Source organism: Dama dama, chromosome 5 (genome assembly GCF_033118175.1).
Source record: "Dama dama isolate Ldn47 chromosome 5, ASM3311817v1, whole genome shotgun sequence".
Lineage (NCBI taxonomy): Eukaryota > Metazoa > Chordata > Mammalia > Artiodactyla > Cervidae > Dama > Dama dama.
The window spans coordinates 119192595-119211407 of NC_083685.1; the positions used below are offsets into that span (position 1 = coordinate 119192595).

At 47.3% G+C, this 18813-nt stretch overlaps 1 protein-coding gene across 2 annotated transcripts in view; it reads right to left on the reverse strand.

The window, feature by feature from the left end:
* TBCD (tubulin folding cofactor D) overlaps positions 1 to 18813 on the reverse strand; it is a 143306-nt gene that overhangs the window by 38715 nt on the left and 85778 nt on the right. For both annotated transcript variants that reach the window (XM_061144423.1, XM_061144422.1), the window contains exons 15-18: positions 16205 to 16262; positions 10695 to 10724; positions 7746 to 7831; positions 1007 to 1087 (exon numbers count right to left, since the gene is read on the reverse strand). In XM_061144423.1, the coding sequence (XP_061000406.1) occupies positions 1007 to 1087; positions 7746 to 7831; positions 10695 to 10724; positions 16205 to 16262 (255 nt within the window). The remainder of the gene's footprint in view (positions 1 to 1006; positions 1088 to 7745; positions 7832 to 10694; positions 10725 to 16204; positions 16263 to 18813) is intronic.

Genomic DNA, 18813 nt, shown 5'->3' on the forward strand with positions numbered 1-18813 from the left:
GATTTTATAAAGGAAAAAAAAACAATAAAATACATGGGACGATGACCTAAAATATTACTCTCTGGCCCTTACAAGAAAAAGCTTGCCGACCCTTAAGCTATAATAATATCAAATTACACTTTAAGAAATCTAACATGAAACAAAAAGAGACATTTCGTAACAATAAAGGGTCAATACATTTGGAAGATACAAAAAAAATTAGAAATCTATATGCACCTAACCAGAGAGTCTCACCCAAAATACATGAAGGAAAAAAGACAGAATTGAAAGAAGAAATAAACATTTCAACAACAGCTGGAGATTTCAATAGCTAAAAAGTTTAGTCTCTCACCATGGGTGACATAGTTGCAATTTTGGTTTTAAATGTCCTATTGACTACAGGCAACACCCACTATAAGCTGGGATTCCAGATGTAGAGCCTGAAGAAGCTGCTTGCACACACACCTCGGCCAGAGCGCCGGCAGCTACACAGAGCTTTCCAAGAGGAAATACGCCGTTCTCCCAGAGGTGCTGCCAGCAGCACTGATAACCCGCTCTGGGTCACACTGAGGCCCTCCCCCACTGGACAGACACAGTTAACTGCTGGGAAATGCGAAGACACCTTGAAACTGCCCCGTAATCAGGAAAAAGGAAATGCCTGCCTAGCTCCAGGAAGGACGGAGGAGACGGCGAAGCGGCCAAACGAAGCAGACACGAGGTGGGAGGCCGTGGCCATAGCGCGGTGAGTGGATCCCACAGCCCTCATGACATGGGAATGTTTACACACCCAGCAGATGTCACTGAAGTCTCCAGAAGTAAAGCTGGAGGTAGACCATTAGCCAACACATCAGGTGTGAAGAGTGGAACTTACATTACTTCTCAAGAGTTACTTCAAAAATATGAAATCTATAACCAAAAAAACGTACTCAAGGCTTATGAGCTCAATTTAATCTCTCCCTTGGGAAATAATAAGAATTTTTATTTGACAGATAAATTAATTAGGCAAACACAAAAACACAACACCTACCCATCCCAATGGTTGATCTTCATGGTAACCAGGTGTTCTATCATTGGTTGTGTGTACTCAGGAAAGCCGGCAATAAACATGCTGGAAAAAACAATATTCAGAGATGGTGAGAATGTGCAGGAACAAGAACTCACACATTGCTTCTGAGAAAATAAAGCGATATAACTACTTCCAAAAACTGTTTGGCAGTTTCCTATAAATACAAAGAAATCCCCTTTTAAGTATTTATCTAAAAGAAATGAAAATATAAATCCACAAAAAGACTTCTAAATAAATAAAGACTTCAAGCAGCTTCATTCATCAGAGCCCAAAAGAGAAGACCACCTAAATGTCTATCTATAACAGGAGGACTAACAGATAAACTGCAGAACAGTGGCAGACTCAGACAGCTCAGCAATAGAGAGGAACAGGCTACCAACACACGCACAGTAAGTGTGACTCTCTGAAACCACCGTGCTGAGAGAAAGAAGCCAGGTCTCGTGTGACATTCTACAAAAGGCATCAGTGAGCTACGGTGATGGGCAGAGCAGCGCCTGGGGGCCAAAGAGCCGCGCTCTCCACATCTCAGTGGCAGTGCTGGTCACCCAGGTGTGCAGGCTGCCAGCATGCACCGAACTGTACGCTTCATATGAGGACAGCTGATGAAGTGTAATTACGCCTTAAAAATAAAAGTTACATCTGAAAATACCGTAAGAGAACTTCTAAAAATAATTTCCAAGTGGGACACGCCTTTCTAATTATGACTCAAAACCCAGAAGCCAAAAAAGAAGAAATTGGTACATTCAAAAAACTCAACCAAAGGAGAAAAATGCTGCCAGGAAAAACACACCATAAAACAAAAAAAATATCTGCAATTGCTATCACAAACAAGAGACTTCTGTAACATGGAGTATTTCCAAATCAATAATATCCTCACCTAGGAGAAAAATCACCAAAGTTTATAGAAAAGATACAGCTCAAACATTCAGCATCATTCAATGGGAAACAGAAAAGTTTTGTCCAAAGTTTTTGGCAAACTGCCAAAATCAGGGTTTTACAGCTTCCGCTGGAAGGATCTAGAAGCACCCAGAAACACTGCTGGGGACAGCATCTTGGCACAGCCTCTAGAGACAGCAAGTGGCATTGCCCAGGAAATTGAAAACGAGTACCCATTGGTTCAGCAGTTCCACTTCTGTTAATTCACTCAGATATAACTACACAGGTGAGAAGATACACAAGAATATTCACTTCACATCGTTCATAACGATGCAAAAGACAGAAGCCAACAGCCAGGAGGGGGAGATCTACAGGTCACACTCCACATAAAGATAAGGAATGCTCTCCAAGACACGTAGGACGTCACTGGCAGCAAACGACGTATATGCTCTGCTGTGACGGCACACGCAGAGAGCTGCCTCCTTACTACTGACAGCCTGACTTGGTTACTACAGGCTGCCCTCGTTTCACTGTACTCCACAGACACTGCATATTTTACAAATTGAAGATACAGGGCAACCCCGTGTTGAACAAATCAGCACCATTTTCCAGCAGCATTTGCTCACTTTGTGTGTCACATCTTGGTAATTTTTGCAACAGTTCAAACTTTTTTCCAACATTATTATATGTGTTATGGTGATCTGTGAACAGTGATGGCTCATGTTAACTATGACTCGCTGAAAGCTCAGATGATGGTTAGCACTGTTTGGCAATAAAGCATTTTTAAATTAGAGCATGAACATTGTTTTTACAGACACCTAACTATCACCCCCTAACAGACTACAGATTTGTGTTAAGATAACTCTCATATGCAGTGGGAAACCAAAAAATTCATGCGACTCACTTTAATGCAATATTCGCTTTGTGTCAGCAGTCTGGCCCGGAACCCACAGTATCCCCAGGGTGTGCCTGTATCCGACCAACCCTCTGTGGATGAGCACTTCGGTGGTTCCAAGCTTGCGCACCGTGTGCCCCTGCTCAGCATGGACAGAAGGAAGTCAATACAACCACAGACACGATGCGAACCAAATCTCTCTAGAAGACACGGGAACTGGGGGTCAGCAAGGACCCCCAGGGTAGAGCCAGGTGCCTGAGAGGAAAGGGGAGACGCCCTGGTTTTCCCCAAACAACTCCTGCAACTTCTGAATTTTATACCAAGCAGATATATTACTTACTCCAAAAAATACACTTTAATGCCTCTAAAACACCAACTGCTTACATTTATTGTCTGAACTTGCCACACCATCTACATAGCCCCGCTATGGACTTGTCCATCACCCGCGTGTTACACAGAGGCTGAAAAATACAGTGGATGGCACAGAAGGCCAAGAAGGGGGAACAGGATTTTACCCAAACCCTGTGCGGGCACACTACATGTACACAAGGTGAACACGGGTGCCAGGTGGGCATGCATGTGCTACAAGGCATGAGCTCTGGGAGAGTCAAGTCAGGGAAAATCTGCGCTCTGGGCATGAAAGGAAGAAAAGCAGAGGCTTCTCCAGCCGTGAGCTGGATTGAGAGCCCCTCTAAAAACAAAGAAATCACTTAAGCGGGAGTCAGAAGAAGAAAACAGAACAGTCAGGACAGTCAAAGCTGTCAGAAATGGAGCCAAGATGTGACTCCTGGTCCCACATAACCTATGGGGCCTTGGCCCCACCCAACAAACAGACCCAACCCAGGCCAGCAACCTGAGCTCCCAGAGAAGTGGGCAGACAAACCAGCAGCCTCACAGGAAGAACCAGACAGGGGTTGGCCACCTGAATTCTAGTCTGAGCTTTGGCACTAACTAGCGGCTGACCTTGGAGAAGACGCATGGCCAGAACCACCAGCCCAGGCAGCACTCAGCACTTACAGGGACTCAGGCACGGAGGCCAACTGCAACCCAAGAGGGGCATCCACCACGGGGCGAGGGCTACAGGCAGGAGGGCCAAGGAGGGTGCGAGACCACTGGGGACCAGGAGGCAGGGGGCGTGTGACAAAGAGAAGCATTCTGTCCTGCACTCAGACAAGTGACAGGGTGGTCATGGAGGCTCTGCAACTGTACAGGGCAGTGAGAACTGGGCTACAGTGACAACTGAGCAGGCACGCAGAGTGAATGTTTGAGGGTTGTCAGGGAGGAAGCAGTGACAGAACTAGGTCACCAACTGGACAGGAGGAATGAGAGAAGGAGAAGCAAAACTGAGCTGACGATGTGGGCAGCATGATGCTCACTGAGTCAGGAAGTAAGAGGGAAAGTTCACTCTGGGGCTTCCTTAGTTTGAAGCACTTACAGGACAGGAATGTGCAAAATAACTGGAAAGCACACCACTAGAAAACAAAATATGACAAAATCCATCTTCAGAAGGATGCACAGTGCTGTGGTGCCAGCGATCTGTTAAGGAAATTTACAACTGCAAGAAGACAAACCAACAAACAGTGCTCACAACTGCTTGTTACGCCACAGCAGAAGACAGCTGGGCAAAGAGAAGCACCACCGGACGCACACATCCGAAGTCAAGCGGCTCGAACGGCCACCAGCTGGTGAGGAGGGCACAAGCCGCAGCCCGTGCAGTGGACTAGTAACTGAGCAGCATCGACGGACGATGACATACAGAGACAGGAGCCCACACACCATGTGACTGTCCTACACGTTCTAGAAAAGGTCAACTCCAGTGACAGAAGGCAACTCCGAGCCAGTCAGGGCCCGGGTTTGAGGGCACTTTCTGGAGTGACAGAAACATTCCCTGTGTTGACTACAGAGGTGATTATGTACCTGCCAAAACCCACATTTTAAACAGGTGAATTTTACTGTATGCAAATCAAATGGAATAAAATAGGAGAACAAAACTTAAGCTGATTTTTAACAAAGGGTTTTGTCTTTAGGAATACACAGGACACTGAAAAGACAGGCCACAGACAAGGAGAAAGCATGAGCAGATCATGGGCCTGAGAGAGGATCTACATCCTCTGAGAGAGAACTCTCAAAGTCTCAGTAACATGAAAACAACTAGCCCAGGAAACAAACAGGCAAACGATTGGTCAAATAAGCCCATGATAAGATGTTCAATGTCATTAGTCACTGGGAAAAAAACAAATTAATGAGCTCCTCCTGCATATTCACTAGAATGGCTGAGATTTAAAAAAAAAACAAACCAAAAACCTGACCACACCAGGGACCGGCAAGGACAGGGTAAAATGAGGTAGTCACTATGGAAAACCATCTGGCAGTTTCTTAAAAAGTCAGTGTCCAGCCACTCCACTCCCAGTGTTTAACCAGATAAAGGAAATCACCTCCCCACAGACATATGCGCACACAAAGGTGATCGAAGCCCCCACCTGGAAACGCCGAGATCCACTTCACAGATGGACAGACGTGGTTCATCACATGAAGGAACAAGGAACGCATGGGCACCCACACAGGAAGGACACATCCAAGGAAGCAGGCAGAGCGCAGGTGGCCAGAACAGCACCCAGAGTCCACACCACACGATTCCAGTCACCGAACGACCCAGAGTGACAGGAACAGACCGGTGCCTGGAGGAGTGCCTACGTGCGTGCTCAGTACTGTCTGACTCTTTTCGACCCAACTGAATTCTAGACTGCCAGGCTTCTCTTGCCTGTGGGATTTTCCAGGCAAAAATACTGGAGTGTGTCGCCATATCCTACTCCAGGGATCTTTCAGACCCAGGGACTGAACCTGCATCTCATGTCTCCTGCAGTAGCAGGCAGATTCTCTACCACTGGAGGAGGGGCACCTGGAGATCCTGTGGAGCCGGGTCTCTCACTATCTATGTTCTGGTGACAGAGATCTGTGCCCATCAACACCGATCGGCATCTACACATTAAACACGAGCAGTTTTCCGTTTGTCACCAGCACTGTGACAAAGCTCTGAGTCAAAAGTAGAGGTAAGACGATGTCAGTCTTCCCTCCTGATGGTCCACGTCCACAAGTTTCAATTCTGCATCAGACACTCCCATCTCCAGGAGAACCATCCACACGTCAGCCATACGTCCAACTCAAGATGTGCCATGAGCCCCTCATATTTGGCGAAGCTGAGCTCCAGACCTTCCCCAAAACCCAAGGCATTTTCTCCCTCACTGGTGCACCCAACATCCCAACTCTCCTGGTGACCCAACTCTTGCACCCTAGCCATCCCCTGACCATGTCCCCCCACCTCAGGAGGGGCCCTGACCTTCCGCTACCTTGTGAGGGGCCCTGTCTCCTTGCTTCCAGTTACCAAAATGTAACCACAGTGATATGCTCAAAATGCAGATCTGACCATCAAACCTGGTTCCCTGACCTCAGGACAACCCAAGGACCACTGTGGCTCAGAAGCCTCACCCCGCCAGGCTGGGCCCTGCTCTCTGGACTCTTTCCTGCAGGGCTGTCCCCCCAGCCCCACCAGGCTCCTTTGGCATAGGACCCTGGGTGTCAGCCCCGCCTTGGGGCAAGGGGAGAGCTTGCCCAAAGCGCCCTGTGGTAATGGAGTGAAGCCACAGCCCCTGGTCCATGACTGCTGGACCCATCTGCACAAACTGCCTCTTGTCCAGGCAAGTGTGCAGAACCCTATGTAAAAAAACACAGACCCCAAGCCAGCCCGTCTATGAAAAGCAGACCAACTGTGAGACCTCAGCCACAAGAAAAGCATGCCAAGGCCGAACGCTGAGAGTTTTAACCAGAAAACTTGGGCAAAGGTGGGAGATTCTCCATGTATAATACATGTTCAAAGATTAACAATCAAAGAAAACAGAATTAAAACAGGAAAGAACTGATAAGGCAAAGAAGGCCATTAAATGCTGAGGAAAGGTGGAAAGGATGCTAAAAATACAGAGTCTGTTTGGGCAAAGATTGTTTCTGGGAAAGAGGCCAAATGCTACATCTTTTAAAAAAAAAAATCTATCCGTGCTGGTTATGGAGAAATGCAGTTTCTGCACGGTTTGCACAGCAGGGGTGTTGGGGAATCTATCCTTCAGACACATAATGGTTAACAATTTAAAAAGGCATTGGTGTGCTTCCTCTCCCAATTCAAAGCAAAATTTAAGGCAAGTAAGTCACTTCATGAAATCATGCCCATCCTGTACTACTGCTGCAAATGGGTTAATTAACTGAGACACTGGGCTCACTGCCCCACGACTTACATACTTAAATTATGTAAGCTTTGATGCGATTTCTGTAAAACTGCAGTTAGGGATGTTAAATATTTATTCCTTGACCTGATTTCTCAAATACCTCTTTTTTACTCATAAAGAAGCTAGAGATAACTTTCACTTGGGAAACACTGCTTCACTGAAACAATAAAAGAACAGGCTCTTTCAATGTGAGGGTTCATTCTGAGAAGCTCCCCAGTGGAGCAGTGGCCACACAGAAAGCAACACACAGTTTTGGCTCGCAGCTATTCCCTGCAAAAGACCATGCTCTAGACTAAATACCTAATGAAATGGGCTGGTTTAAGAGAAAAATAACCACCACAGCAGTGTTCTTCAAACCGTTAACACCTCTTTAAAAAGCGAGCACCCCCTTCTCCAGGCCACCCATGACGTGCCACTGTCCTCCTTTGGATTTTTTGTGAAGTTTTATGTAAACAGACTCACACCCTAGGCACTCTGTCCCATCAATGAGAAAGAAACCTTTCAAAACAGTTTTCAATTCCTTTTTCAATCTTGTTACACACAAATTTACTTTCAATGGATCTTCCAGGCTCAAGAGACCAAACGGTGGAAACTGATCTGTGAGATCTGTGGTTCAAAGAAAACACTGTATTTTATGATGACTATTAAAACTTACCTTATAACCAGGAAACAGTTAGACCTGTTACCAACAGCAAAGTAGTCAGCTGTGGTCAAAATATCAATCCCATGAGGGAAAGTGCCCTAATGAAAAAGTGGTGGGAAAAAAAAAAAAAGACGAAAGTTATTTCAATGAGTAAAAAAGGCAATTTCAAAGTTTGATAACCATATGCACATGAGTTAGGTTTATAAACAAATTGGGAAGTGCTGGGGTACGTAGACTTGGTTACTAACTACATGCCTTAACTAAGCTCACCCAAGGACTTTCAAGTCAAGGATTACTGACTGCCTCTCCGAGGCTGGATAAAATTATTTGAACCACTTAAAAAATTTTTTTTCCTAACAATTATAGCATTTCAACTTTAAAATACTATAACAGCCCTTTCTTTAAACCACACACCACAGAAAGACATCAGATTTCAGCAGAACTAAAGTTTAGATTTCATTCAACCAGTGTCCCTCCAGCCAGAAGGACCCCAGAACCCCTGAGGGGGGGTGGCACCTGCCTGGGTTGTGAATCCTGGACAGGAGCCCACCCCCACAGTTGGTGGAAGAATGAACAAGACAAAAACTGGGAGGTCATGTGTGGGGGCCTGACAGCTGACACCCAGGACCAGACTCTGAAACAAGCGGTTGGGGAAGTCAGGGACACTGGCCATACCCAGGGACGCGCTCCCAGCCTAGGCTCAGGCCCCACCCCAAAGTCTGCAAGTTATTATTGACACCACTCTCTGGTTACAATACTTGAAAATCTGAAAACAAGACGTTTTCTAAAAGGACATAAATGACAAACCTGCAACCAAGGAGCGAATGCGGTGCTGTCACTAACCATGAGAGGGTTTGGGGAGGCCTGGGTCCCTGGCACCCTTCCTCACTGAGCAAGCCTTAGGCAGAGGGATCCATAAACCGCTAACCTTCCACACTATCTTTTTGAGGGAGCCCCACACATGAAGAACTGAACTTGAAATCTGACTCCAAATTGTCAATGGACCCTGGCAAGTTTGTCACGGATACAACCTCAGGATCAGAGGTTTGGTTCTCAAGTGAACCTAAAAGCCAATCCATCTCCCTACACAGCTCAGTGCAGGGGAGGGTCCCCCAACACCCCAGGGGCAACCGCACACCGGGCTGACTCCTGCTGGACCCCAGGCCACCCACACCAGCCTGAGGCCGAGCTAGACAGAGGCCACTGTGGCTGCAGAAGGAGGGACCCTCTGCTCCACTGTGCAAGCCTGCCGCCCCTTGGCCAACGTTGAGACGCCTCCCGACGCCCCAGGGTCTCCTTGGTCCAGCCACCCTCCAGAGGCTGGCAGCTGCTGAGTGACCAGCTTTCTTTCTTCTAAGTTTTCGGGGTTCCAGGAAGACAGGATTAAGTCACACTCAAGCATACTGGCTCTGTCACCTCACAGCAATGGAAGAAAGGCTGAGCCCTTACTAGGTTCTCGGAAAAGCACCCCTGAAGGATGAGGTGGCACCTCAACAATCTCAATGTACCACAAATTCGAGTTCAAGTTGCGTGATTTGGTTCCCTCTACCTTTGGCAATGACTATGGAATTCAAGTCTTCGTTTGAATCCACCTTGGCATCAGTTTAGCCTTAACACTGCATTCATAACTGGACACCGCACCTCAAGGCCCTAACCTTTCCACGTGTGGGGTCACAGTTCACAATACAGGCTACAGAACTCCCAGTTAATCCACCCTCCTCACTGCCCCTCGGCGGTTCTATGGCCTTCGATGGAAGGTGAGCAGGTCGGCTGCCTTCATAGACCTGGTCCAGCCTGAAGACCCGCTGATTCCTTTCTCAGCTCTACCCTGAGGGCTAGGGGACTGCTCCAACACCCGGGCCACATGGGTGGAAGCACCCCTACCCATGCCCAGTACCCCATGCTTCCAGGAGACCCGCCCACCGTGTACCAAACGTCAACCCTGTGGAAGCTGCAGCATTAGCCCTCTCACCCTGGTCCCTCCCTGTCAGCCCAGGAAAGGCGAGTCAATCCAGAGGCCGTGGGCCCAGTGCTGGGAACACAGGCTCTGGTTCAACGGCAAGGCCAGCCCTGCTGTGAGAACCCTGACGGACTCGGGGTCACCCAAGGCAACAGTTCTGCACACTCAGTTTCTCCCAGATGTCCAGGCAGGAGTCTTGGAATCCCGTGTTGTCCAAGCATTCCCTCTTGAGGACAACCACCTCTCCCAACTACCGCCTCTCCCGCCCGCCAAGCAGCCACTCTGCGTGGGCTCCCCTCAGTCCTGCAGTCTGAACTGTGCCCCTCAAGGCCTCAGGGCCCATCACTGCTTGTCCCCAGTATTCCCACACCTGAAACTCACTCACCTCCAGCCCAGACCCCTCTCCTGGCACCCTTCTCAACAGAGCTCAGCTTGGTATCTCCTCTAAGAAGACCTCTCCCCCATTTGCCACCAGATTGGCCACACTCCCAGGGTGGTCATCATCACATACAGTATGAATGACTTGGGGATAAACGCCACACTCCCAGCCCAGGCTGACCAGTGGTAAGAGATTCATGGCCTGTAGCAGGATGCTGCGTCAGGAGGGGCCGTGGGGCGCTGGCAGGAGGAAGCTGGCTCCTCCCACAAAGGGGATAGGCAGGGGTCATGTCTCTGCCCCTGCCTAGCCAGGCTCCTCTGCCCAAACCCCTCTGGTGCCCAGGGGCAACTGCTGACATCAGAAGGGTCTCAGCAATGCTTGAGGCATGGATTTCTGATGTTTGTGAAAACTACACATTCAAGTTTCCTGTAAAACAGCTACTAATTGTTTAAAACTTGTGTCAACACTCACCCGAGTTATGAGTGAATCTGTGACCAGAAGTCACCCTATGAAGTACTAGCTTATTTTACGTCAATTCTTTACCCATGTCAGTGGCTCCACTATTTTTACTTCTACATCTACGGGAAGTTTTAGGAATGAAGATATTTAAAAGTAACCATACCTGTCGTCCCACATTCTCCTGGAAAGCAGCCTAAGGAAGAGAAACACAAACAAAGTGGTGAGTTAGGTGTGCACTCGCTGGCCACTGGTGATGGACGCACAGCAAAGCCGGTGCAGAACAAATGAGCCACGGCTTTATTTTTTTTAAATAAAGGTCTCATTGTTGGCCACTCAGAGCCTTAGGGGTGGTTTTATCTTTCTCTTTTTACATCCTGCTGTGCTCTCAAACCACAGGTTAAGAATTCAAGTTTATAAAATCTGCTAAGTGGCCGATGCTGACTTTCACACCAAAGCCTAATTCAAGGCCCTAGATATAGAAACAGGAATAAAGCCAAATCTATCTGGTTAACTAAAGGCCCAAACCCCAAGTCATCTTACTGGGGATCTGTGATGACAGCTCACAGGATGGTGACACTGAGTGCCTGGTCTCCCCGTGCCACCTTCCCCAGGAACTGCAGTGGACACACTCCACGTCCCGCTCACAGGCCCAGAGCAGGGCTGTCCAGAAGGTCCAGAGCTTCACTTAGAATGAGGTGTCCCCAGATGGACCTTCTTGTTTGTTTTTTAGTCACTCAGTCGTGTCTGACTCTGTGACCCCATGACTGTAGCACAAAAGGCCTCCCTGTCCTTCAGGGACCTTCTCGCCACCAGCTATCAAAAGCACACAATGCAACTTCATCGCCACGTGCCATCCACCAGAGACAGGTCAAAGGGCAGAGGTCAGGTGGCCAGTGGCTTCAGGGAGCTCCTGGGAGGCACAAACCTGCTTACAGACACAGGCTGAATGCCTGGAGCTGGAGCGTCCTGGGAATGAGGTCATAACCTCCAGGACTTTCATCTCACCCACACCATCACCATCCCCTGGGAGTGCTGGGAGGAGCACACCTAGTCGTGCACAAGGAATCAAGACAACTGAACACAAAGACCCCCACATAATGTTTAAATGGGCGCCTAACACCTCCCGCAGGTGACAGAGGAAAGCAAAAAACTTGGCTGTCTCCAAGACCAAGCATTCGGTAGCCTCAGGGAGGTACAACTAGAACCGCCCTTCCCTGAGGGCCCTCGGGCAGCTTTTACACTGGGAGCGGGGAGACTGGACTTCTGCTATGTACCATGTTTCAGCTTTTGCAATAAATTCATTAAAGAAGACAAAAAACAAAAATGAAACCAACCAAAAGGCAATGAAAAAAAAATACAATGTCAATTTATGTAACATGCAATATTTAGGAACACATTTACTATTCTGGTGACATCATTTAAAAGGTTAAAAAAAAAAAAAGATTTATAGGAGAAAGCACAAGACCTAAAATAGTGATACAATTTGGGGGAAAAAAGGAAACGAGAGGACTCACTCTACCCAGTATTAGGATTACTATGGAGCCATGGAAACCCAAACAGAAAGACAGACACAGATCAATAGGACAGAACAGGGAAAACCTTTAGGATTGAGAGCTAGGCAATGAATTCTCAGATTCTCAGACTTGACACCAGAAACATGATCCATAAAAGAAAACAGTAGTGAGTTGGATCTCATTGAAATTAAAAGACTTGTTGTTATGAAAGACTTCTAAAGAGGATGAACAGAAACCCACAAACTAGTAAGAAGAACATGCAAACCACTTGCCCAAGAAAGGACTCGTATCTGGAATAGAGAGACTCCCAAATTTAACAATAAAAACAAACAACCCAGTAAAAAAGGGAGGCAAAGACTTTGTTGGAGCTGAAGGCAGGCCACCCAAGCCACATATTGTTATTCCGAGTTAAAGTTACTTGACAAATGGCCGGGGCGGGGTGGGGGGGGGGGGGGGGGGGGCGGGGCAGAAATGGTATTTTAAACACCCCAACTCTGAAAGCAAGAATAAATGTCTCATGTGACGGTACATTCCCCATTTCAGGAGGCAAGAAAGCATCCTCATCACCAGTTATGGAAATCAATCTTGTCACTCCTTCACCAGTCCCTTCTGTTTAATCTTCACAAATAACTGTTCTTTGTCCAAAAATGATATATAAACAGCCTGCTTTGGTCACTTTAGGGGGCCCATTTTATGAGACCGCCATGTGTATGAATTAACTTTTTTCCCCTGTTAATCTGTCTTTTGTCATTTTAATTACTAGATCCACCAGATGCACACAAGGAGCACTGGTGGTTAAATATCACAAACCAACATTTCACCGAAGAGGATACAGGTGGTAAATACCACATGAAAAGATACTCAACATCACTAGCATCACCATGAGAGAAATGCAAATTAAAGCCACAGTGAGCTATCACCACACATCTAAGCAAAGTAACGAACACAAAAATAATGACACCACCAAACACTGGTGAGGCCGTAGAAAAACCAATCACTGACAGATGATGGAGGGCAGGTTTACAGTGATGCCGCCCCTCTGGAAAACAGCAAGGCCCTTCCATACAGATCTAAACGTGCAACCACCATATGTCTGCCAAATCCTATTCTTGGCATTTATCCCAGAGAAACAGAAACTGTATTCACATGAAAACCTGTACATGAATGGTCACAGCAGCTTAATTCTTAATAGTTCCAAAGCAGAAACAACCCAGAGGCCCAACAGCAGATGCACAATTCAGGCAGCTGTGCATAGCTGGACATGGGACGCGACTCAGCCAGGGATGGGCCAGAAGCGGGGGCTGACAGTACTGCCAAGGCCTGGCTGGACTCTGGGAATTGTGCTGCAGGAAAGGTAGTCCTAAAGGTCACACTGTATGTTCTTGTTCAGTTGCTCAGTCACGTCTGACTCTTTGCAACCCCATGGACTGCAGCATGCCAGGCTTCCCTGTCCTTCACCAACTCCCAGAGCTTACTCAACCTCATGTCCACTGAGTCAGTGATGTCATCCAACCATTTCATCCTCTGTCGTCCCCTTCTCTTCCCATCTTCAATCTTTCCCAGCATCAGGCTCTTTTCCAATGAGTTGGTTCTTCACATCAGGTGGCCAAAGTATGGGAGTTTCAGTTTCAGTCCTTCCAATGAATATTCAGAACTGATTTCCTTTAGGATGAACTGGGTGGATCTCCTTGCTGTCCAAGGGACTCTCAAGAGTCTTCAAACCACAGTTCAAAAGCATCAATTCTTCGGCGCTCGACTTTCTCTATAGTCCAACTCTCACACCCATACATGACTACTGGAAAAGCCACAGCTTTGACCAGACAGACCTTTGTTGGCAAAGTAATGTCTTTGCTTTTTAATATGTTGCCTAGGTTGGTCATAATTTTTCTTCCAATGAGCGAGCATCTTTTAATTTTATGGTGGCAGTCACCATCTGCAGTGATTTTGGAGCCCAAAAAATAAAGTCTGTCACTGTTTCCATTGTTTCCCCATTTATTTGCCATGAAGTGATGGGACCAGATGCCATGATCTTAGTTTTCTGAATGTTGAGTTTTAAGCCAACTTTTTCAGTCTCCTCTTTCACTTTTAACAAGAGGCTCTTTAGTTCTTCTTCGCTTTCTGCCATAAGGGTGGTGTCATCTGCATGTCTGAGGTTATTGATATTTCTCCTGACAATCTTGATTCCAGCTTGTGCTTCATCCAGTCCAACATTTCTCATGATGTACTCTGCATATAAGTTAAATAAGCAGGGTGACAAAATATAGCCTTGACATACTCCTTATCCTATTTGGAACCAGTCTGATGTTCCATGTCCAGTTCTAACTGTTGCTTCTTGACCTCCACACAGATTTCTCAGGAGGCAGGTCAAGTGGTCTGGTATTCCCATCTCTTGAAGAATTTTCCACAGTTTGTTGTGATCCACACAGTCAAAGGCTTTGGTACAGTCAATAAAGCACAAGTATATGTTTTTCTGGAATTCTCTTGCTTTTTCAATGACCCAGATAACCCCGATGGTGTGATCACTCACCTAGAACCAGACATCCTGGAATGTGAAGTCAAGTGGGCCTTAGGAAGCATCAGTACGAACAAAACGAGTGGAGGTGATGGAATTCCAGCTGAGCTATTTCAAATCCTGTAAGATGATGCTGTGAAAGTGCTGCACTCAATATGCCAGCAAATTTGGAAAACTCAGCAGTGGCCACAGGACCGGAAAACGGCAGTTTTCATTCCAATTCCAAAGAAAGTCAATGCCAAAGAATGTTCAAACTACCACACAATTGCACTCATCTCACACGCTAGGAAAATAATGCTCAAAATTCTCCAAGCCAGGCTTCAACAGTCAGTGAACCATGAACTTCCAGACGTTCAAGCTGCATTTAGAAAAGGCAGAGGAACCAGAGATCAAATTGCCAACATCCACTGAATCATCCAAAAAGCATACAAACCACAAAGATGGCAGCTCACCACGCTCACAGCACCCCCTACACCTTGGTTCCAGAGGAGAAGGCCCCAGGTCACTGGGTGTGGTGTCCCATGGCGCGCACAAAACCAGAGCACAAAGAGGAGTCCAAAACGACCAAACACATCATCACAAGGAAGCAGCTTTGTGATAAGAGAAATTTCATCCCCAATAATTAGGTACTCAATCCCTACCTTTTCAAATGAGCTTCAAACAGAAGCACCTTTCACTGCATTAGACATGCACCACTAAGTAAGGAAGGGTTACTTAGGTGGTGTTGAATGCAAAGAACTTCCACACTAATTTTAAAGGATTTTAATTGTAGCTTGAAAAAGAAAAAAAAAAAATTTCTGTTCTTCTATTCCACCTCTTCTCTAGGATATCATAAAAGCATCAATGCTTTTATTACTGCTTCCCAAAATTAGTTCTGAGGTTCCAATAAACAGAAAGAAAATACAAAAGGCAATTTCTTTAAGGCCTCACAGCGCAGCTTGTGAAGATAGTGTGGATTGAACCCAGGCTCCCTGCAGCGGAACCCCAGAGTCCCAACCACTGGACCACCAGGGAATTCCCCAAAAGGCAACTCTTAAAGATTTAACAAGAGTTTTACTGTATTTCAAGGAGTCTTACAATTACTGCCTGGGGGAAATATCAAGGCACAAACGTGAAGATTTCTCAAGGAATCACTAGGTTTCCTACTGATGCTCAAGACAAAAGAAAAGAAACTGCAGGACACAGATAAGGTTCTGGGCTTTCCTGGGAAACTTTTGCTTGAAACACAAAGTTTCAAGGATCCCACGTACTTCAGAGAACAGAGAGCACGCAGGCCATGGGGAGCTCTGTGACCTGATGGAGCCCCTACAGCTGAGGACAGAGGTCGAGATTCCACATCACCCACAAGTAGAGGGCACGGCTGCCACACTGATCCCAGGCCCCACACTCAGATGGCAGCACCCACTCACACTCGCCCCTTGGGGACCCCCTGCATTTCCGCCTGGAGGCCAGCAACCATCGTGACCCACCCACCACAGGCTACAGCCCACTCCCCAGCTGGGACCCAGACGGAGTGGGAGCCACACTCCCCCCAGCCCCTGGGCCTCCCTCCCGCTTCACAGCCAGTGACAACAGCCTCTCGGGGGAGGTGGTCACGGGTGAGAGCCACCCACACCCTCAAGAAAAGGCCCAAACAGGACAACTTACAGAGGCTGCTCTCCTGCAGTTTACATCTCGGTCGAAAACAGTGGCAATCACCAGCGCGCTGTGAGGAAGAGAGGAGGTGGTTCATGAAAGGGACTCTCCACAGACCCTGGGACGCTGACCCCACAGTCTCCCTCTTCCACGTGCCCATGAGCCCGTCCAGGGCTCACAGCCTCGGTGGAAGATATGCTCAAAGGGCAGCGAGGGTGGCCAACCCCAACTCCACCAGAGCCAGCAGGGTCACAGGAAGGGTGGCCTCGTGAACGGGCCGTGTAGGGCAGGACGAGGACAGCAGTCTTGGTGGCAGGACCACAGGTACAAACAGAGAAACAAGAGGGCCCAGGAGGCCAGCAAGAGCAGCAACGAGCCCTGCACCTCCCCAGAAATGGCAGCGAAGCGGAGAGCTGCTCTGAGGGGCCTATTCCCCTCATCAAACTCTGATCACGGTCGGCAAGAAGGAAGCCCCCACAGGCTCAGACTGTCCATCAGCTTCATTGAAACTTTCCTTCGCTACATCATCACCCTCAACCATCAGGGACACACCAGAAGGAGCTCAAGTGCCCACCTGGCTTCGGCAACAACAGAAAACAAAGTGCGGACAGAGCTCTGCTACTAGATGTGACTTGGCGTCTCCTATCAGCCCCCAGAGGAAATGTTTGAAAAGGGGTTATTTCAGACACACAGAGGTCCCCTGAAAAGGATGCTGCCCTCCTGTCTGACAGCCATTCTGTTTGGTACTGAAACTGGGGGACCCAACTCTACAAATCTGTCAAAGCTATTCATGAGAGTGAATTTTCCCAAGTGCAAATTAAAAAGTACAGGAAGCGGAGGACCTGGGAAAGTGGAGATGTGCCTGTTAGCCAGGGACACCCCACTCGATGGACGGGGAGGACGCAGAGGAGCACTCTCCCCTGGAGCGGCTGTGTTTCTCACAGGGGAGAGTGAGCAGTGCTGAAACCACTGCACACAGACGCAGGGCAGGGAGCCGGGATGAAGAAGTACCGCGCACGGGAAGGAGGTCAGGGGACCCGGCCGGCCTGGGCTGGAATCGCAGGTGTCCCCGCAGTGGGCCAGGCTGGAGGTACAAAGGGTAGTGTAGGAGCGGATGTGGGCGTGGAACCCCGGTCTTGGATTCTAAACACCATTCTCCACTAAGAGGAACAAGGACTCCTGGAGGTGGTGGACTCCAAGGCTGGGGCAAGGGAAAAAGAAAAGCCTGGGGTATCTTGTTGTGCTACAAATAACTAAACGCACTGCAATCTGACAACAAAATAACCAACAGTGTTAGAAGACAAGCCGTGGTCTACACTGATGTAAGGAAACAAACGAGCAGGAAGCGGAGGGGACCCGTTTGCCTATGAAACCACCGCCATCGCTGCTGGCCTAGCACAGCAGCTGATGGGCAGAGTGTGAAAGCTGGACAGTTATTAGTCTCAAAGCATCCCCCAAAATGCCTATCACTTTTTAAACATTAATCTTATAGACTTCAACGGGGGCAGTGAGCTTGGGACACACCCCAAATTCAACAGCAAGATGGCACATCGCCAAACAGCAGCTGCGGTTTAACCACTGGCCCCACACAATGCTCATCTTTGGTCTCCTTTGTGAGAAGTCAACATTCAGGGAAGCTGATGAAGGGCTCTTATGGGAACTGCTATTATTTCTGCTATTCTTCTTTAGGTCTAAAGTTAGTTCAAGCTTAAAAGTTTTTTCTGAAAAGCAAATAAATATCTAAAGATTTTTAAAGATCCAGTATTAGTATTTGGGGTCCTTTCACTAGTTGAAGCTGAAATTAATTTCAGCAAAACTCCTATTAAACAGAAGGTTCTTCCCTTTTCCTCTCTCAACTCTTCATTATAAACTACAGCCAAGATGAGATTTTTTTAAAAAAAATACTAGGCTTAACACTAAAGGAAATTCGTTGACTTTAGCGGGACCATTTAAAGATTGATTGATTCCACTTCAACATCTAAATGCTTTTGTTAACAAAATCTCAGAAATCATTAAACTGACCAAGACATGTAATTCTGTGATCTTTCAATAACCAAAAACTATAAAACTACCGGGCTTTTTTAAAAAATATGGTTGACTTACAATGTTGTGTTAGTTTCAGGTGTCCAGTGAAGTGACTCAGTTACACACAGCTGTGTGTCTAGCCTTTGCAGATTCTTCTCTCTCACAGGTTACTGCAACATACTGAGTGTAACTCCTTGTGCTACGTTTCCTGGTTCACATGCAGCGGTGTGTGATGCCAACTGCAGCCACATGGATGGACCTAGAGATTACCAACCAAGTGGGGCAAAGGCAACGATCATACGGCATCACTTACACAGAGAACAGAAGAGGTACTAAAGGTGAGACGTACGGCAAGAGGAACACGGAAACTCACATGGCCATATATAAAATAGACAGCCAATGAGAATTTGCTGTGTGGCTCAAGAAACTCAAACAGGGGCTCTGCATCAACCTAGAAGGGATGGGATGGGGAGGGAGAAGGGAAGGAGATTCAGAAGGGAGGAGATATATATATGTATATACCTATGGCTGATTCATGTTGAGATTTGACAGAAAACAACAAAATTCTGTAAAGCAATTATCCTTCAATTAAAAAA